Raw genomic sequence first — 22,285 nt, forward strand, 5'->3', positions numbered from 1 at the left:
CTGGAAAAAATTGGCTAAAATATCGTCCCAAATGGCCCTTAAGGGAAGAAATTTTCGCGGAAGAAATTAAATTCCGCGAAACACACCAAAATTGTTGAATCGCGAAATTAAATTCCGCGAAATTCCATTTTTTTTCTTCTTCTTTTATTTTATTGTTTTTGACCAGGTATTACCAAAAAAGATGGACACAATTGATTTTTAAGCATTATAACGTGTATTTTTTATCAAATATAAACATATATAAACAACACCGTGATGCTTAAAAGTTAATCTAAGTTGATAACTTCTTCTCAATCGCGAAATTAAATTCCGTGAAACTTTTGAAATCAGCTCATTCGCGAAATTAAATTCCGCGAAAATTTCTTCCCTTATTATCAGATAAGCAAATCCCCACTGCAAAATATTGTCCCATTTTTTCAATCCCCACTGAATTTTCTGGCTAAAAAACAATGGAGTTCAAATTGCCAGCCATGTAAAAAAGCATGGGAATATCAATCCCCCGGGTATGTCCGAGCCGAAAATCGAAAATCGACCCTTAGATTATCTGGTACCAGATGTGGAAATATGCTACGACACGCTTTGCTCTGAAGGTCGGGCATATTTTAACATCTGGAAGGTTTGCATTACGGAATTTGACTTGACCGCGTTTGAACATTTTGTGAGGAGCTTGGAAACGATCAACATAGCAAGTTAGCATCTAATTCCTTATCGGATGCGGGTGCTAGGCAGAAAATAATAACAAATCTGATTCGCATCAGATTTGTTATATTTTCTAGGCTAGCACCATATTAAATATTAGCACCATATTCGATATGGTTCGGAATCATATTCATGTACTAGTAAACACACATAAACAATCCCTAATTTAGCTTCATTTACATGAAAATACAACTTAAAACATGAATTTGTTGCTTTTTCCTACTTACCTAGACATACTCGATAAATGTTACACTAACCTTNAGCCTGGAGCTGTCTATTGTGTAGACTACATTTTTCTTCGAAAATACAAAGGTAACACTTCATTTTCCTTCGAAAATACAAAGAATGTATTAAATTTAGGGACTTTGAATTGCTGAAAATAAATTCATGATTGATGTTTATGTTGACGTGTTGATTTAGATTTAAAGAGGTATGCCTTAAGTTGTCTCTATGACAACGAATATCATAATTCAATCAAAACAAACACGTTTCATATTTCTCATCTTAAGTTTAGGAGGGGAATTCCATCTTAACTTTAAACAAACCACAAGCTGCAAAATTACTAAAATGTTTCTTTGTATACGTTATAGAAACTCAGTTTTGAAATGTGTGGTCCGTTGAGGGTTGGTTATTCAGAATTTCTCTCGTAGAACGCGCACGGCCTTCGGTTAGTCGTGCAGGGTTCAGTGTGACCCAAATACACTGCCCGACTCTAAGCCTTCATAGGATAGACCATACACTTACCTCTTTTTTCGAACCGTCTTTTAGCACTTTTACCTCGTTCCATCTGATTTTATTGATTTTGAATTTGCTTCTTTTTTGGTTTTGTTTCAAATTCAAAGTGTTTTTCAAAAAAAAATTCAAAACATTAAAATCTAAAATCATAGCTTTGGCCTCATTCAGAGCTTCCGTGGCGCAATTGGTTAGCGCGTTCGGCTGTTAACCGAAAGGTTGGTGGTTCAAGCCCACCCGGGAGCGCAATTTTTTTCTCAGTCATATAATAGAGTAATTCTGTCTATTGTGACACCATCTACTTATTAAAAATTTTTCTTCAAAGCCATGAAGGCCATGAAGGTAGACCTGAAACTCCTGGGAAAATGAAGGCACTTATTTTCAACCCAAGGTGTATGACCCGCGTAGTTTTTGCTAGATTCAACCCGTCATTTTAAAAAGCAACATCTAGACGATGTCATCGTCCGTTACAGTGACAGTAAAGACAGGCAAATATTTACCAGATAAGGTAAATATGGGTATGGCGTTATTGCAGTATACGAAAAAAAATTGGCTGGAGAGTTTCGAAGACTGGCAAACACTTAGTCTGATTCGCAGACCTATACTTCCTATAAGATTCTTTTTTCGCTAGAGGATGAGCAGAAGACTGGCAAACACTCTACCCACTGTAAACTCTTTTCGGCAAAAAAAACCGTTTGCGAATTTTCTTCGGCTTTGGGCTTTTTTCTTAGATAGTGATTCGTCTTAGACTATAGCATAGTTTACACGTTTTCTTGCCTAAGAAAGGCTGAAAATTACTCTCTAGACCCTATGGGGCTTTGAATTCAATGTTGATAACCCAACTTACGACCAATCCCTTTGCATCCATTCTTTTGTGGCTAAATAAGGACAAGATATAATAGATTTAAAAACAAATTTTAGGCTCAAATTGCCGATAATAAAGCCGAGATATTTACTGGTTCTTATAACAAAAGAGTGTATTCACGGAAATGCAGATTATATCTCCTTCTGACAGACACACTGGGAACCCTTCCCACTGGAAAAATTAGCTAAAATATCGTCCCCAATGGCCCTTAAGAGAAGAAATTTTCGCGAGAAGAAATTTTCGCGGAAGAAATTAAATTCCGCGAAACACACCAAAATTGTTGAATCGCGAAATTAAATTCCGCGAAATTCCATTTTTTTTCTTCTTCTTTTATTTTATTGTTTTTGACCAGGTATTACCAAAAAAGATGGACACAATTGATTTTTAAGCATTATTTAACGTGTATTTTTTATCAAATATAAACATATATAAACAACTCCGTGATGCTTAAAAGTTAATCTTAGGCTGCTGGCATCCACTAACGGATTCGTGCTCCTTATACTACCTGGGGTTTTGTAGAGGTCTGCGATTCAGACTAAGTTAATCTAAGTTGATAACTTCTTCTCAATCGCGAAATTAAATTCCGCGAAATTTGCCATTTTTAAACTTTGATTCGCGAAATTAAATTCCGCGAAAATTTCTTCTCGCGAAAATTTCTTCCCTTATTATCAGATAAGCAAATCCCCACTGCAAAATATTGTCCCATTTTTTCAATCCCCACTGAATTTTCTGGCTAAAAAACAATGGAGTTCAAATTGCCAGCCATGTAAAAAAGCATGGGAATATCAATCCCCATCGATTTTTGGTCCGTTATTTTTTCACCCACTGGCTGATAAAATTCCACCGGGTCTGTGAGAAGGGCGTGTCAAATAAAACCCTTTTGGGCAGATTAACGCATACCAGCTTTATTGCCCCCGCAGGAGCGTAGCGACGAGGAGGCACTCATAGTTTCACGCATAGATATTGGACTGGAATCTCGAAATTTTGTTGCGTTTGTTTTGTCGCCCAAGCATCCCCGTAGTTAGTCTCTTCCGTAAATGCTCGGTTTTCATATTACGTTATATGGTATTATCATTATTACATATTACAATTTTAGTTTTGATTTAACTTTGAAAAGCTGAAGCGAGTGTTATAAATGCAAATCAAAACAGTGTATGATATTTATTCTTATAAAAAAGTGCAGATTTGTGTCACATTCTAAATGTACTAGGTGGGACTAGGTAACAACATATCAGACCAAATAGTTGGTTGAACATCTTGGAACATCTTATATTCCAGTAGAGGACATGAACTTAGAACCTTCTTAAGATGAGCCCTTTTGCAGTACGTCTAACTTCAGACTGCATCAGAACATAAATTAAAACATCAGCCACCATACCACATCTATAGAATAGATACATTATAAAAGAAGCATAGGATGGAAGATATACTTCATTAAGAAGTAGAACCATATGACAAGTGTCAGGAATGATGAAACAAACTATAAACGAAGCCACCAAGAAAAAGGGTACAAATATAGCCTTCCCATGTCTACTCTTGTTCACCGGTTTTACTTTTCCATTATTCGATCTGTCGGCGTTTGATTGATTTTCCGTTCCAGCGTTTGTCGTGGCTGTAATTTCAGATGTAACTCGAACGTCAGGAAATTGATGAACCTGAATCTTTCTAGCTCTTTTATTCTTTCGAATCTTCATAAAAATGTATGAGTAAATTGTTACTGATAATACCAAGAAAAATCCATTCAAAATTGGCGTAACATATAACCAAATCATCTGTAAATAATATTTGCTGTCTACGAAAACCATCAATAAATAACCTGAAAGTGGCCAAAGCGTACCACAGACCACAGCAATTTGAGTATTTTTATATGTACAATACAAGCTATACTGGATATTTAGATAAACTGATAAAAATCGGTCGATAGTCACCAAGCTAGTTATAAAGATATACCAGGCATAAGCAACAATAGCCAAAGTAAATAAGAAGTATTCGTGAATTTTTGTACCGGTGGTCCATAGAGTAGCAGCAATATTTAAAACTTCCGTGGTTATATCAACACAACTAATTGCAGCTAAGTAGAGTCGTTGATTTGAGCTAAATGCTGGTCGAATTTTTGTTTTGAGGACAAGGAAAAGTCCCAGTGAATGTAGAAGAAGATCAAAAGTACTGACAGCAATTAAGACTAAATTTTGCCAATCCTCCATAATCTCCAGGCTAATGGTCAGTAATCACAATTATCGATGAAAGATCTCTTGCAAATTCCATATTTATTGGTTTCAACGGAATGCACTATGGGTTTTATTTTGACTGGTGAAAAAAGATTTCCCATCAAGATATTATCGTTCTGATTTGCAGGAGTTTTCTTTCGCGCTTTTCTTTTTTATCACAATACGTCAATTACGTTAAAAATCATTTATAATAATTATTATATAACAAATTAATTCTTGTTTTATGTTTTCCAATTAGGAAATAAGGCTATGGGAGGTGCGAACATTGAGTTTAAAATCCCGAAGGGGCTAGAGAGGAATCTTCAACCTTTCTCAAGCAAGGAAAAGTGAAGCCTTAGGATTTGCAGTCATTAGAATGACGAATTAAATCTAACACTTTCTTTGTTTTCACGCGGCATACTTTTCGAAATCTGGCGATATGTTTTACTTTCAATCTGGCGTTTGTGTGAAAACCACGCGGGTGACGCGTTTAGGATGGGAAATAAGTGGCTTCATTTCCCATCTAGGAGTCTCGAGTCTAGCTCCTTCACTGCTCAAGGGCTGCACTGTAAGGGTCCGATTTTGAAAGCCAATTTTTTGGTGGTTCATGCCATCGTTTAGAAATCGAGTGCCCCCGGGTGAAAAACACGGGTCACGCGTTTAGGATGGGAAATAAGTGGCTTCATTTCCCATCTAGGAGTCTCGAGTCTAGCCCTGTAAAATGATGTAAAATCAGCGTCCGTAGGTACAACATCCGTGCAGCATTAGAACATTTCGTTTAACATCCATACAACGTTTATTATTATAAGCATACAATATTCACGTGACATCCTTTTACAGGGTCTATATAACATCCATGCAACATTCATATAACATTATTAAAACACTTATACAACACTTGCAAATAACGTTAAATATTAGTGTTAAATCAAAGCACTATAACTACCTTATCGGTCTTTTTTACGCCGTCCCTAATTTAACGCCGGCCCTCATTTTGCCACAGCCTAATTTTGGGCTTACGCCAAATTAGGGCCGTAAATAATGTCAAAACTTGTAAAAATTGCTATTCAGGGTTCAAAACAGTAAGTATTAACTAAAATTTACATTAAAATGTCATCTTTCAGTATTAAACTGTTGAAAATTCCATTGAAAATCATTGATTTTCGTGAAGTTTTGGATATAGAGTAAAAAATGGATAGTTTTCATCCTTTTCTCATGCCTAAAATCCTTTAAATTGAGAAAAAATCCTCAAAAATTAACGCCGCTTTTAGGTAAAAATTACTAAATTTTGACCCTTTTTACGCCGGCTCTTTTTAAGACGGACCTTTTAACAACGGCCCTTATTACGCCACGAGCCCAAAAATAACGCCAATAAGGGCCGTTGTAAAAAAGGGCCGATAAGGTATGGCTGAAAATAGCTTATGTGTCAGTGTAAAGCTAAATGCAGATAGGGATTCTTTAATCTTTAGTTTACTAGCATTTTGGGGTGCACACCCTGTGTACATCCTGTAAAGCAGGGATGAAAATTCATTTCGGTTTTCTAAAACTCTAAAGGAAACTAAATCTCAAGTTATTTTTAAAATGATAATTTTAGTCAAGGATGGAACAAAGGCTATGATTCTGTAAATACGAGGAGAGGCGTAATTAAGCTCGAACTTCTGCTCTGTCTATTCTAATCGTTAGAGTAGGCAGAAAGTGGACAGAAAGTTGGCAGTTAATTTTTTTTGCTTGGAAAAGTGTGAAAGAAGGCATTATATTGACGTCAAAAGAGGACAACGCGCTGACTTTGGACAGTCAACTTTCTGCCCACTTTAATTCACAATTAGAAAAGGCAAAGCGAAAAGTAGGCAGTAGGTATTTTACCATATCAATCAATGGATTAACAACTAACAGCACACTAATACCATAAGGCCTGTTTAATAGGTTGTCCACAAAATGCTTATCAAAGTTTTTAAAGCTTCTCTGACGTCTATTTTGTCTGTTTTGATTTTGATCAGAAAACCTCACGGCATCTTACAAAAAAACGAAAAACTCTCCGCCGCGCCTGGTTTGAGAAATCTCAAATGAGAAAAGACAATGACAGCGGACCCCGCTATGGCAATGAATTTTGAAATCAGCCGAAGATATCGGATTTGTGTACAGACTAAAAGTAGGCTGTTTAGTTCTTTAGATTCCAACTGATGCAACGGCAATGCAATAGTAGGGAATGTAATGTAGATACCAAAGAATTTAATTGTCATAAAAAATTCGGTCAAGTAAAGAAGCACAAAGACAAGTATAAAAATTGGGTGTAACATAAATTCCAAGTTACCATGACAAAATAACTATCACCTTCTTGTAAACATAAAACCTGATGTCAGATCTAGCGTATTTACAATTATAATGATTAGATCTATTTTGCACAGTAAGTGACCAGCTTAATTGGCAATTGCAGAGGAGATTAGGCGCTATAACGTCCGGACCGCTTACTGATATTGATAATGAGGTCACGCGAACAAGATATCTAAAAAAGCTTAATTAGAAATTTATAATTTAAGTACAGTATGTGGCCCCCAAAACGTCGATCAAATTTAAAATTTCTCTCAAATCTAGAGGAAAAGACGTTTTACAAAAATTTTTGCTGCATGAAAAACTTTAACATCTCTACTTTATTTCCCAGAAGTTCATTTTCAAAATTTTCAATTTCAACAGTATTTTTCAAAAAGATAGGTGGCTTTTTTTCTAATGGCCCCAAAACGGATTAGGTTTGAAATTTTAGCAATTTCTCGAGATATCTTTATTATATCTATTTTAAGATATGAATACAAAATTTTGACCATAGTTTTGAAATGTGATTTTAGAAAAACGGCTTAACTGAAACTGAAAATACTAAGACAAAAATTGCCGTTTTTGCTGATTCAGCGAGAATTTTTATATGTAATATTAATTTTTTGTTATAAACTATTATTTCAAGCTGATAGGAATGGAATTCCAAGATATTTTGCTGTTTCTCATATTTAGAATTTTCGGTTTTATCAATGCTGGTTCTATAGGACCCCGAAATACTGGTTGACCTTTAAAGGCCAGGGCAAACCAATCCAACATTTCTTCCAACATGATTTTCAAATGTTGGATGAAATGTTTGATGGAAAAACTTACGTTGGATGAAGCAAAAATCAAGGCCGGGGCAAACCGATCCAACATTTCATCCGAAAAAAAATACCACCAAACCAATCCAACAAGAAAAATTACACAATTCAATGAGAGAGCTTCTTTGATCTCGCCGCAAATGTTGGATGAAATGTTTGATGGCGATCAAACTTTATCCAACACCGTCCAACACGATATTTTTCTTCTTTTTTTAAATTTTCATTTTTTTCCAAAAATTTGAATTAGCCTCCGTCTCGGACGAGGACTGGGCCCGAATTTACGGACGTTTTCATAGTTTCACTTTCGTTTTCGGCTATACGACAGCGTTTTCAAGCAGAAAGCAGAGGAAATCTGTGAAATTATGGCAGGGAATGCTAACCTATTTTTCCAGTGTTTCTCAAGATTGGAGCAAGATTATTGTTCTAGAAAGTTCATAAAGGCCTAATAGTTTCAGATTAGTATGATTTCATCAGAAAAAAATTTACACCAAAGCTCCTTATTGATATGTGAAGGCTACCAAAAATAGCAATGTCCTCCATCAGAACAACTTTAACCTAAGGGACAAGGACAGTCAAGAAGTCTACTTTGTTGAAAATTTGCACAAAATACTTAGAGAAAATGGTACTATGGAAGCCCATTCTATACTCCTAAATGATAGTTGAAAGATCAGCAGTTGAGAGGGCTGATTAAAATAGAACTCAAAGCACACAATAAAGTATACATATATATTTGTCCAGAAAGAACTGGCATGTTGTTCGCTTTGTTTTGGTGTTTAAAAATATGTGCTTATCATTCCTAAAAAAAATACAAATTCGAATAAAATGAAGGCAATGAGTCTGGTTAAATGTTTACAAGAAAGGATTACTGGAAAAATACTACTGTATGAGTGTATGTACTACTGATGAACTAAACTCAAAAGCTAAAACTTTACCATAAATTTACATTACGACAATTTAAAAATCTATCTTTAATAGCAACAGAGAAAAAAACATGGCTCAAAGTTTTAAAAACAGAGCTAGTCAGAGCTTCAATTCAGTAGGTATAGAGCTTTCAAAATTTGAAAACAGACACTGCATTGGTTACTACAAGACATACTATCCACACGGTTTTTTCGATTCATGAAAAAAATAAAGTATTTATCAAAAAAAGGTTCTCTTTTTTTTTGGTAATCAATTCCAACAAACAACAATCAATATAACAGTTTTTTGAAAACCATCCCACAGTGTAAACACTATCAACCAACTAAACCCACACCGCCAAAATTGTAAAAATAAGTCAATATAATTTCTATCAACAATTTCTCGTAAAATGTTTTTTTTCCAACATTCTGATACCAATCATGGCTGGAGGCATCATGTGTAGAGTGACTGTGTGGCATTTCATTGCTTTTAATGATCAGGATACCAAACATCAACCAAACAAAAAACTGACGCCAAGCCAAATGGGGGGGCGTACGGGTTTGTCGGTGTGTCGGTATTGACCCTTTTTTGCGTCGGTGTTTCGGTGTTTTAAGGGAAAAGTGTCGGTATTTCGGTGTTGGACATGCCTTGCGGTGACGGTAAAATGAATTTTTTGGGTCGGTATTTCGGTAATTCGATAAATACTGTCGGTGAATCTGCATATTTCAAAGGATCTCAAAAAAGTTTTTGAATCTGCATTTCTGCATTTCAGCTATTGAATATCTTATCTTTACAAGAATTGAAGTATTATAGCTATTTTTAGTAGCTACCCTGTCTCATCCTCTTTTTCTTAAAATTGTGTGAATAATGGTGTTTCTTAACCTCTTGTGCGGAAATGTGCACTTTTTGAAAAAAAATCATAATACTCTACCCAGTGGGTAACAGATAAAGAAAGCATTTGCAGCGTGTGGCAAGCTTTCTCGAGATCTCAAATGCAGCACTCATAAAAAATCAACAATCATTAATTCTTTCATTTTAACGGAATAATCCTTTAACTCATAATTTAGATGCGTTTCTCAGCATTTTGGGCACTTTAAATTTCAAAATTTTGCCTCCTCAGGCCAAACCTGTTCAATATAAAATACTTCCTGTGGTCCTCCCCTTGCAGAGCTCCCTTTGCAGACTGTCAATACCAATTTAGTTTCAGCCAATATCAAACGAGCTATTTATCTGAATGGCATAAAATGACTAGCTTTACCCGGGTGGTTTTGTTTCAATCGTTTTGCGACCCTTTTCGAGAATGTTTCAATTTGATTGGGGTTTGTATAATTTAGTCTGGTTAAAGCGTTTAAAAGACATTTTAATGAGAAATATGCCAAGGCTTCAGGGGTTTCGGCCCGTGAATGATTAGAAAATCTATTGCTTGGGATTGGGAGGGGTTCTCCGAATCTGTATCCGTAAGTTATCATGCCATGTCGTGAATAAAACACCTTACAGTACTCTTCTACGGTCAGGTAAGCATGCAAAACTTGCTACACATTTTCTTTATAAGCAACTCCAATTTTCGGCTCAGGCCTGGGGCTGCTTAGCATTCTGGCTCAATTTCTGAAAAATTTACTTTGACCACCCCTGATATTATACCATATTTATTTATGTTTATTGGATCAAGGGGTATCGTTTGCCATAGCTAGATTATCTAAAAAGCTTTCACTTTACGAGATAGCGAAAAAAACCTGCTAATATGAGACCTTGAGATTTAGCAACATGATTGCTTATAAAAAAATGTGTACTAAAACGTATTTTACACAGTTTCACGGCCCGTCCTAGTAGAAGAAATCTCGAGGGCGTCTTTGCCTAATCTGAAAACTGGAGAAAGGGTTAAAAACGTGTAGTTTCATCTATTCTGAAATCAAGAGTCTTCGTATCCAAAATTTTCCGATCATTGTTGTGCCTCTTAGTCACTTATAACTGTAGAATCTTCCAAATTTCACTTAGTTAAAATAGCTCTGCAATCCTGAGTTTGAAGTTAGAAATCCTTTTAATTTTTTAACGAATTTTATTTACCGTAGATTCATAATATTTTGTACGACGTGTCAGGCATTCAAGCTTCCTTCCATCATCCTAACAAGAGATCTTTTGTGACGCCCTTTTCTGACGGTGCTTTTGGCTGAGGTAGATTTAGTTCTAATGACGTTCAAAAACAGCTCTTTTAGCCAAACGAGAAGACAAAATTGGGAAAATTTTCTCCGTCGGCGCAAACCATGGTTGCGCCTCCTCCTCCTCCATTACTTTATACATTAGACTATTTCATCTTTCATAGGATTCGTGTATCTGCTACATGCTCTTTTCTATTCAATTTACAGGGGAAAAATGCAAAAATCTGTGCAGATTTCCCTTCAATAAAAACGTTGAGAAAAACTAAATTTTGTAATCATCCTAAATGACTTGGGAATTTAAGAACTGTTTTCTATTGTCAATGTTTTTGTTAAATTCATATTACAATTCACAAAAGAGTGATTTACAATAAAATTTGATTACTGTAGTGACGTAGAAAAAAATCATGTACTGAAAACACGAATCCTATGAAATAGGCTAATTCAGATATCCCTTTATTCCCTCGTTTTTTGCACAACAAAAAAACACTCAAGTAAAAAGTAGCATTCAAAGCGTTCTCTATATACTTTTTTTGTCCACTAGCCGTTGAAAAACTGAGCTTTAAAGATTTAAAACCCTTGAATTGGCGATAGTTTACTCCAAGAAAAACTGAACTAGTGCACCACTACGCTCATGAGATTGAGCATTCGTACTAAGAATAGAAAAATCTTAAGCTTGCTCTAAAAGACGTCGGTGTCGGTGTTTTCGGGAAATTGTGTCGGTATTGCGGTGATTTAAGAAAAATCTGTCGGTATTTCGGTGTTAGCAACCCTCGTACGCCCCCCACCCAAATCTGTCGATTAAAAATTTCCATGAAAATTATAATTGAAACTTATCTCGTAAAATGCTTTTTTCAACATTCTGGAGGTGTTCAAAGTTAGAGGTATCATATGTAGAGCCAAGCAATACATGAACAGTCATTTGCTATCCCATTTGCCATGAGATATATGAGTCAACAAATCAAACAAAAACCAACAAATCATGTCTCTTCACTTTCATGTCACATCGTGTTTATATGGGGTATCAGAAAGCCAATCCACAAGAAGAGCCGTCTTCCTTTATTATGGAGTGTTCCAAAACTATTGGTAGGTTGTTTGGAAGTAAAGAAACCCACACAGTTTGCTTTATTTTGAGGATTTAACTTGAAAACAAACTGCATCTTTCCAGCAGAAACTCATGTTTCAACCTGCTACATAACATTGGTCAGTCGGGTCTGCTACTAACATGTAATAGTTTTATTATAGCCGAGCTTGAGAATCCGTAGGCAGAACTTGTAACATGTATTATGTGTATAATTCTGTCAGTCGACTTGATTCATGATACATTACTTACATTTCACTGGATGCATTTTCGCTGTGAAATTATCCGCAAGGTTTGTCCTGGCCTTAAGATGCTATATCTTTTACTCATCCTTTAAAGTCACAGATGTATCTGCATTTTCTGAAAGGCATTAGGTGTAGAAAGTTTCCTATACCCCGTTTTCATTTCCATAACTTATTTTCACTATCCAAGGAGCTAGAGTGTACCCTGAGTTTCAGAGGTTGAGAATATTTCAACCTCTGAAGACCAATAATAGAAATTTTATCGCGTATGTGTCAATCTAGTCACTGTATAAAAAATCAAAGATGAAGAGCAAATATTACCATATTAATGTCTCTAGCAGACTGATAGAATCTGGATTGGTCGGCACAGCGTCGATATATGATTTTGACCTGTGCTTTTCACGTAGGGAGAGTGAGTTATATGCAATTTTTATCTAATTTTGGTGTTGAAATATGTCCTTCCAGACGCAAATATGTTATTTGAAGCTGTCTCAAACCATCAAAAATATGCTCATTTTTAATTATGACCATCATTCTTTCAAAATAAAAAAAATCGTCTAATTTTAATAAATCTACAGGTTAAAATCCTCATTTTAGTGACGACCTACGTTTTGGGGGCCATATACTGTACGCTAAAGTGACTCTGGCGGTATTGACAGATGCACTGGGGATAGCATTTTAGGGCGAATTTCCTCTGTGGAGAGTACATCTACAATCACGGGCAAAATATTTGAGACAACGGGGATTTCCTTGCGAAATTTTATACGCCACAAATTATTTTTATGCGCGTTAAACTACAATTGTAAAGTAGATTTTAACTCTGAGTTTTAACATCAGACTTACAGCTTAGGGCCTTAGGATCTCAGGATTCGAAAGCTCAAATTTGCTCCAATAAGGTTTGGAATGTAGGCTAAAAGCCACCGAACCCCTCCAAAATCCAAACATTCAATGAAAGAAAGTTAAAGTGCCAAAATTCTCGCCCGAACTTTAAATTCTTAGAAATGTTAAAATATAATAAAATCTCAATATATTTCGACCATGATTGTAAACCATGATTCAGATATTACACGAAGCTAAAAATTTAAAAACCTTGGGTTTACAACCATTTAGGTATGCTGTAAATAGCAGAAACATCAAAACTAGAAAATAATCTAAAGCTTGCATTGGATAACCAGGCTAGCTTTTGAAACAAAATTACATCTTTGAGAATGATACACGTTTTTTATAAGAACAAGCATTATAATATAAAAACATAAGGCTTCACTGGCCAAAATATTAAGAACAAGTTAAGAACATTTTAAGGCTTTGTGGACTCAAAAACACCCTCCTATTACTTAGGAAAATGGTCAAAAATATTCACAAAATGGTCAAAATAAGAACATTTTAGGCTTAAAACTCAAAAAGTTAAAAACGTCCAAAATTTTTGCATGTTTTTATAAAAAAACGTGTATGCGAAGAATTGCTAGCTAGGTTTTGACTGACTCTTCATTTTATAGTTACCGTACATGTTTTTTTTATAAGCAAGTGTATGCCCCTTGGTCAGGCTCGTGTATGCCTAAGTTCTCAAAGCATCCAGGTATAGTTTATGCTTATTATATGCTTATGATTCACCCCGAGCCAAGTTTTTAGTGAAATTTCACAAATTTTTTAAAAATTTGTTCAAATTTTGGGAGCAGTGGAATGTAGCTAGCCGTGGAATGTCTTATTTTTTATTGACCTCTACCAAACCAGATAAAAATGACCACTTGAAAAATATTTTAGGCTGACATATATACTCATGTTATGCTTAGGAATTCTGCAAATCTGAGCCTTCATATGCTTATAAGCGTTATGCTTATAAAAAAAAACATGTAATGGAAGGTTCAGACCTAATTTCCTAGCTAATTCTATTAAAGGGTATCATGAGAAACCTAATTGCTTTTAAATGAGGGTATTTACTAGTTTTGATTTCCCCTTAGATTTTCAGATAAGATCTGTGAAGATACTGCAAGTCTCCTTCCTGACTGTTATTATGAGGTCAAAAATGTTAGAATAAATTCGTAGGTTAATGCATGAACATATAAACGACTGGACCTCTATCTTTTATTGTCTCTTTGAAGCGAGCTTCGTTGCCGCCTGTATTTCAATATTGGTATGAAAAATCCGACAATATTCCGTCATAATTTTATTTCTTTGAATTATTTAGGTAAAAGGATCGATAGAGCTTGAACATTACTCCTAATGCACAAAAAAATTATTTTCGAATTTTTTCACAAGTTTGTAATATATTTTATCAACATTTTCAACTCTAAAATGCATAATTTCAACTGCGTGTATACTTTTGAATCCCTTTTGTCACTCCAATAATTTTTTTTATGACTTGAAAAAAATAGCTTGCCAAAGTTTAGAGCCTGTGTCATAAGAATATCAAAATTAGAATGCGACACTCTCTAAAATTATTAGACACTTTTAAGTCAAAATTTAGAAATATTAGCCGGAGTTTTGACAAGCTGACGATGATTTTGCCTCTGTTATCTTTGTTATGATATAAATAAAGACTTGAGAAGAGTAGAATAACAGAGACTTTTGTCGAAGTTTTGACGTTGTTAGCAAGGTACTCCCAAGTGGTATATCATCAAAATCTATTGTTTCATTTTATGCTTTTAACGAGGCGGCAACGAAGCTAGCAGCCTTTTCTACAAAAAGACAAAGGAGATGGATGTCCAGTCGTTTATATGTTCATGGTTAATGGAAAATGTATGTGCTGGGGTAATTTCCGAGCAGATTCTGATAACACTGAGGCACTTATTCGCTCTGAAGGCCATTGTTTGGTAGATTGGTCTTTGATCTTTTCCATTTAAATTTTGGATGATTCTTAAATTAACTTTGAACGCGGTCATTGGCTAAAACAAACCAATCAGGGCCACACCATGGTCTAGAAAGTAGAGGGGGGCCAAAAACTATAGTGACTAAGGAGGTACAACCATGGTTTGCGCCGTCGGGAGAAAGTCTCTATTTTGTCCTTGTGATATTTCTTGAAATGACAATATTTCAGATTGACTTTACCCACAAACAAAACTATTGAAAGTCTGACATTCAAAGAAATGACATTCTATTTGCAAAAAAAAGGTAAGGGAGGATATGTTTGCTAAATTCGTCCTTTGGATGGAGATATGAAATTCTTGGATAGATGGGCGAGGCAAAGAACAATGGAGACACCATGGAGATTTTATTAAATGCAATTCACCATCTTTTGTTTAATATAATAAAAAAACTATCTATATGGCATAATATTACAATAATGAACTCATACATATAATATGAATTCTTACAAGGAATTACTTTTTGAACAATAAATTCTATTTTTTACACACAAAATACACATGACATAAACAAAAATACAAAAGACTTTACAGATTAATTCAAGGGTGTGGCTTTAAGCGTTAGATGACAACTTTTTTAAGGAAAGTTGATGGAATTAAATCCAGACTGTTACCTATAAAACTATTTGAAGGTATAGACGTTTTTTTTATAAGAACATCCAAAATTTTTGAAGCCTTCGGATGTTCTTAACCTTTTTCGTTTTAAGCCTAAAAATGTTCTTCACATGTTCTTATTTTCACCATTTTGTGAATCTTTTTGTCCATTTTCCTAAGAAAAGCCTTTAAAATGTTCTTAACTTGTTCTTAACATTTTGGCCATCGAAGCCTTATGGTCTTATATAGTTTGTTCTTAAAAAACAAAAATAACATGATATCAACAAGGTCTAAGGCACCAAATAAAACTATCTAAATTGTAATAAAGTTTTTCAAAGTCGAAATTGTGGCTAAAAAAGCTAGCATGGAAATATAAAGAAAAAGTTGCCACACCTCCTCAATATGATGTCAAACATGGCGGCTCTTTTGAACGTGAGGATTAGACTGATTTCTCTTTATCGTTCCATAACCATGTTGAATGTCATAGACTTAAAATCATTTAAGCTTAAATACCCTCTATATCAATCAGTTTGAGCTCAGTAGACTATTAAATTGAAGCTGACTTATATAACATGTTTTTTAAAATAAGAACAAACTATATAAGAACATTAGGCTTCGCTGGCCAAAATGTTAGGAACAAGTTAAGAACATTTTAAGGCTTTGTGGACTTAAAAAACACCATATTTCTTAGGAAAATGGTAAAAAAATATTTACAAAAATGGTCAAAATAAGAACATGTTCAGAACATCCAAAGGCTTCATAAATTTTGGATGTCCTTATAAAAAAACGTGAATTATATGAAAGATGACGTGTAAGAGAAAAATTAAATGATTTTTCTCTGATCAAAACATCCAAATACTGTAAACAAACAACTACATTACAAAATCAATAGGGAGTCAAGAATTTTAATGGAAATCCCAACATGTCGAGAAAAAAATTTAATACTTTTTCTTATTGATTAATCCATTCAAAAAGTCATCTTCAAACTGTCAGGGAGTTACTATGGGAAAAAAAACGAGACAGAATTTGAGTTAAAAAACTACAGCGTAAAGATCTGCATAAACAACTCTGCATATATGAGAGGAATTTGCCACACCTATATTTTGGAATTTAAAGAGTGAAATTCTTGAAATATCATGACAAACAAAATATTTAGGAAAATTTTGATAATGAAATATGTACAAATTTTGATTATTTTACACACATTCAGATATATATAATAGAAAAATAACATAGCTAGAAAAATATATTAAGGATAACAACAACAGGATTCCTCCTTAGAAGTTTGAGGCATCCTTTTGATTTTATGGAATTTAAGATATAAACAAATAAACAAAAAACGAACTGAATAATTTGGCATTCCTTAACTAATAATCTAAAGAAAAAAGGAAAAATATGCCATTATAATTTTTGGTCTGAAAAAAAAAATATTTGTAAAAAAATCCTATTACTTAAAGTTTTATAAAATTATAATTAATAATTAGTTATAAAAATAATAAACGAACGAAAAAAAAAAATTAATAAAATGATAATTGTGACTCTTTAAAATTCTGCTTCATTCATAATATAGTATGTTTTCTTTTACGGTTTTTTTTCGCGATGTGCCATATTGAAAATAATTTTTTACGGATTCTGTCTGTGGTGTAGAAGTAGTAGTAATAGCCAACCAGAAGGGTTTTCGAAGATAAGGATTTTTTGTACGACGACAAGTTTTGAGATCAAGGTCCAAATTGTATATGCTGAAAAAAAAAAGTCAATTTCGTTAATTGTTTTAATATGTTTTTAAATACTCGGCGTCAAGAGCCTTGACAAAATCTTATACCCAAAGCTACTTGCACCGCCATTTTACTGATGGACATGACACAACCAATTTTTTTAAATTTAAGGACTCTTAAAATCCACATACATAATAAGATTTTAAGTTCAAAACAATGAAGATAACAAAATATTTGAACAAGTCATTTACACACAAAAGAAATAAGTGAAATTCAATTCTTACTCAAATAAGAAGGTGCGCTCACCCTACCACCCTAACCACCACTTTGACCTTTAATTCACTTACTTTTTAAAAGGCATTGTAGACCACCAGAGTTGGCATCACCAGAAAGAAAGCATACTAGGGAAAACGTCATCTTTAGAATCTTCTGAATTCGCCGCAGAATCGTCTAAGAAAATATTGATATCAAACCCACTGAAACCATCTGAAGTTGATGATGTAGAAGAAGATGTAGAATTGAAATTTGAAGTGGAGCCGGTAGACCCTGATTTCTGCGATCTAGAAACTGTTGTAGCATGTCTACAAGAACTTCGTGATTCTTCCTTTTTGACTGTTGTTGTAGCATATTTACAAGAGGATCGCGATTCTTCCTTTTTGACTGTCAGTGGTTTAAGTTCATTTATGCCGACCATAGTAACAGGTTCTAACATTGAAGGTGATTGCATATCAACAGCCATTGAGCTTAGCTCTTCATAGTTTGAAAGTAAATTTGAAATATCAATATCTCCAGGAGCAAGTAGTTTTGCTTCTTCTTCAAAATCAGGACGTGGAGAAGGGTTACTGATTGAGCTTCCTGATTCTGAATGATCTGAGGTAACACTACCTCCAGGACTTCGAGAATTGTCCATATTGTTCATTGTATCGTTTTCAGAATCGTTGTTGGCCAGCTCTGATAGATATTTAATAGTCCTTGAAGCTAATCTGACAATTTCAATCTTAGATATATTATTCTCGTTTGGAAATAAAGGCAAAGCTGCTTTTAAGTCTTTGAATGCCATATTTATAATCTGTAATCGTTTACGTTCCCGTTCGTTAGCGGCGCGACGTTGTTTACTGACGCCCGTCAAATTACGACGTTTACGTCGTGGTTTCTTTTTGCTATTTTTACCTTTGCCGCGTTCTCCTGTTTCGTCTAGATCAAGATCTTCTTGGTTATTTTCAAGCGATGGTGATATTTGTGAAAGAGAGCTCATGTTATCAGGTAATAACGAATCGAATAAATCCATCTGAGGTTCGAATGGTGGTAATGATACTAATAGGTTTCGGTTGTAGTGATATGAATGATTTGAAAGCTCTGCCATTTTTTTAAATGATTGTGTGTATTAATATATAATGTTTTTGATGCGTTATAATGTCCTTTTTGTTGTGGTTTTGGACCTCCCAATTTTGTAACGTTTCTAATACTAAATTATTGTTACAATTATCAATTGTTCCCTTACAATTGTCCCTTTGTTGTATTCTAAGATTCAGTTGTGATTTCGAACTTGACTGATTTGACCAGTATACTTGATTGATGTTTTACTCTTTTCTTTAGTTCTTTAGGTCATCTACCTGGAAAATATGAGAAAAAGAAGAATTATAAGACAAAGTCCGTCGGGAATTTTCACCAACTCAAACAAGATAGATACTCTTTTGTGCTTGATTGTAGGGGGGATGGAATAATAATACTCTGGGAGAAAATCCATAAAATAGAGGGGTTCAATATTAAGCCCCTAGGAAAAACCCCTAGGAAAATGAAGGTTTTGGCACTTTTTCAGGAAATTTTCATAAAATGGTGGGGGGGTGTTATTAAGTACAGAAGAGTAAAGAATGTACTTAAATTTGTCAAAACCTAGCCTAATTTGCGTACCGGTCATTATAGAAACTTTTTCGACAGAGAATTTCAGCAGAAGTCTACCCGAGATCTGATCGAAAACCATCAACTTTTATTGATGCACGCGATTAAAAAAAGATGAAAGTAAACTCTATTCTAAACACTGATCTCCAACTACTTGACTGGATCGGGCTTCCCATAAAATAAGAGACGTGTCCAGTTTAAGAACTGACTAGTCCGCCATCTTGTTTTCAATTCAATTCCAGTCTTCAATAGCATGATTCGAATGTTTAGTCGAACGTTCAATAATATAAGATGCAAACTGGACACACGGGAAATCTATCTAGTGTGTCCTTTGTCCTTTACTAATATGATATCTGTGGAAACATTCAACTCCAAAACTACGTTTGGAGCCTTCACCAGTAACGCAAAGCTTAAACGAAAAAAAACATCAACGCCCCTTCAATGTAATAAGATAAGATTTAAATTCTCGTGCAAACATGTCTTTGTCTTTGGAGATATTTTTCTACTACTAAAAAGTTAAGATGAGAAAAAAACATCATCCCCACTTTTTTACGTAGTTCGTTGTCAACCTATTGACAATAGAATTAAATACAAAATATCATAAAAAAACGCAACTGGGTTAATTCTTAAGCACAACAACGAACATACTATACAAACTTTATTAAAGACCGTCTATAATAAAAATCCAAAACTCGATAACTATTTCATATTAAGTTAGGAAAAACTGTTTCAAGAGGAAAGCAACTACAGATCTGACATATCCCTTTAGGAAAAGAAACTAACTGGGATTCAGGTTATAATTTAGATTAAAGTTATTCAAAGAAAAGACGGAAGAACTAAAGGGCCCATATAAGGGCTTTTATAAGGCGTCATTTAAAATACTCCCTAGTTTTATATTACAATAAAACAGCCGTAATGACGGTTTGCAAACTCCGGTAATTGTCATGGGTCAGCCTTTCTTAATATATTTAACATAAAATTTAAAAGAGTATATCCTAGTAAATGCGAGCGCACACGCAAACCAAATTGGGAAATCAAACCGGAAAGATCGGGAAATCGAACCCGACTATCGCGATTGCTCGGATTTACGCACATTACAAATGAAAAATACTGATTTTAAGAAACTCCTTAACATATTACGAATAAATTACGAAGAAATGAATAAATTTATGTACCGGCGGATACCTTTCTGGGATTCAAGAACTAATTTTTACTTGTCGCAACGGGTAAAGCTCGCTGACCGGACCACCATAGAATGTCTGACCTTTTTCATTCCCGGTAAAACATCTCTGGTGCATTTCTGAGATCGTTCCGCTGGTTTGTCCGGGCTTACCGACATAAATAATTTTTTTGCGTGCAGAACACCTTTTCGACCGTAGTCACGCGGCCAGGCGCATGCCAATTCATTGTTTAATTTACCACCCTAAACTAGATCCAATCTTTATTTTACACTTTGTATTGTCTTTAAAAAAATAAAGAAAGACTGGGACGGTTTTAGGGTGGTAAAACGGACAAAAAAATGCCCACGCGGCAATTAGGGGCTACGGTCGAAAAGGTGTATTGCGTGTACACACTATGGCCAATACTGACTACGATCTAACGACTTACCACCTAAGGAATTGAAGTTACTTTTTTACCAACCCAAAATTTTGGTCTTTTTCCGTTGTAAGGTGGCGAGAGGAAAGTTTTGCCGGGAATGAGAAAGTTAACACAACGCGCGGCATTACATCGAATGATATAAAGTGTTAAATAAGGAGGTTTAACTCCGTCAAGAAGGGAGCCAAAGCAAGAAGATTTTTGACAACCAAATTTCAAATAACTTTTTTAAACAAAATAACAAAAACCGTGACATCCAATTCACAAAAAAAATTACAGAAAAAAAACGTGCAGCTATGATAAGCAGTAGAAAAGCCCATCCGATTTGGGTATAGATAAGCTGAATAGCTAAGCTTAATACATCTTAAAATTGGTAATACAAAAGTCTTAAAATGTCACAATATATGCGGGCTATAAGAATGATTTTCCATGAAATACAAAACGTATTATTAGCGCTTATGATCGTAATACATAAATATTGTCGCGAGACTAAGAGAGATTTTAAAACTCAATAAATCTGTATAGAGAATGTCATACATGATGAGTGATGTTACAAAAATTTGAACAAATCAGAGCACTTTATGACGTGTTGCACTTATAATAAAGTACAGTTCAGTCTCTTTAAATCGAATCTCTACAAATCGAATGTCTCCTTAATTCGAAAAAGTTTTCTCGTTCCTTCAGTTGATCATGCCTTATAAACCTTACTCCATAGCTCGAAATTTCCTCAACTCAACGAAAGTCTTGTCCCCCGTGCGTGTTCGAGTTATGGAGACTTCACTATATCATTGGACAGTCTCGAAAAATGGACTGCAATACTTGAACTTACTCAAAATCTCCAATTTCGTTCAATTTGGGAGTCTTTTCGACTATAAAGTATCCATTTTGCGGACACGAACATGTAAGCGTTCAAACACCGTGATAAGTAAACCAATGTTTCGCGCAAATGAATCTTTAAAAGCCCTGTATTGCGAGGTAACGGACAATAACTGAACCTGATCAAATTACAGTGGTGTCTCCATAGCTCGAACACGCAAGGGAGACATAAAAAAGTCATTTTTGACTGAAGGACAACCGCAGTAATGATTAACTGGGACAATTGGGGGCGTCCGTATTTCGTTGTCAGATGTGAAATTCTTAGATTTACGAAAGACGAACAACTTCGTAAGCAAGGAACCAGAAAATCTTTTCGAGTTAAGAAGACATTCGAGTTATAGAGGTTCAAGTTATAAAAACTCCGCTGTAATTTATGGTACTTTATCACTCAACCTAAAAAAAACACCGGTAATAAATAGAGTATTATTATATTATTATTAAAACCATTAAAAACCAATAACCAAATCTAAAAGCTTTTATCACCCGTTTCGTCCCAAACAAACTTTCACTACGGACCGCAGCTCTATAATGCAAAACATTTTGTACAAGTTTTCTGCAGAATGCTAAACACCCTACTATATAAAGAAAAGAAGCATACAAAAAGTTTTATTAGTATAAACATTATAATCAGATACCTTACATATATATACCTTTTAAAAGGTACGACCAATTAGTATTTTAAATTACCATAACAACAATTAGATAACATTCACTTTTTAATATAATCAAGATTTTTA

General features: G+C 34.6%; 2 protein-coding genes and 1 non-coding gene across 3 annotated transcripts in view; 1 reads left to right on the top strand and 2 right to left on the bottom strand.

Annotated features, from left to right (window-relative positions):
* The first annotated feature begins 1,603 nt into the window (after positions 1 to 1,603).
* Positions 1,604 to 1,677, top strand: Trnan-guu (transfer RNA asparagine (anticodon GUU)). Its single transcript has one exon. It is a non-coding gene; the product is annotated as a tRNA-Asn (tRNA).
* Positions 1,678 to 16,795: 15,118 nt separating this feature from the next.
* On the bottom strand, positions 16,796 to 18,658 carry LOC136824141 (uncharacterized). Its single transcript, XM_067080305.1, has 2 exons — positions 17,525 to 18,658; positions 16,796 to 17,201 (listed from the first exon to the last, which is right to left on the bottom strand). Exon 1 carries the CDS (start codon positions 18,538 to 18,540, stop codon positions 17,560 to 17,562), a length of 981 nt encoding a protein of 326 aa, XP_066936406.1. The 5' UTR covers positions 18,541 to 18,658; the 3' UTR covers positions 16,796 to 17,201; positions 17,525 to 17,559.
* Positions 18,659 to 18,680: 22 nt separating this feature from the next.
* LOC136824142 (uncharacterized) overlaps positions 18,681 to 22,285 on the bottom strand; it is a 54,683-nt gene continuing 51,078 nt past the window's right edge. Inside the window, exon 4 of the mRNA XM_067080308.1 lies at positions 18,681 to 18,790. Coding sequence (XP_066936409.1) covers positions 18,770 to 18,790 — 21 coding nt within the window. The 3' untranslated portion in view covers positions 18,681 to 18,769. The remainder of the gene's footprint in view (positions 18,791 to 22,285) is intronic.

This window comes from Clytia hemisphaerica, unplaced genomic scaffold, assembly GCF_902728285.1.
Source record: "Clytia hemisphaerica strain Z4C2 unplaced genomic scaffold, Clytia hemisphaerica genome assembly, whole genome shotgun sequence".
Lineage (NCBI taxonomy): Eukaryota > Metazoa > Cnidaria > Hydrozoa > Leptothecata > Clytiidae > Clytia > Clytia hemisphaerica.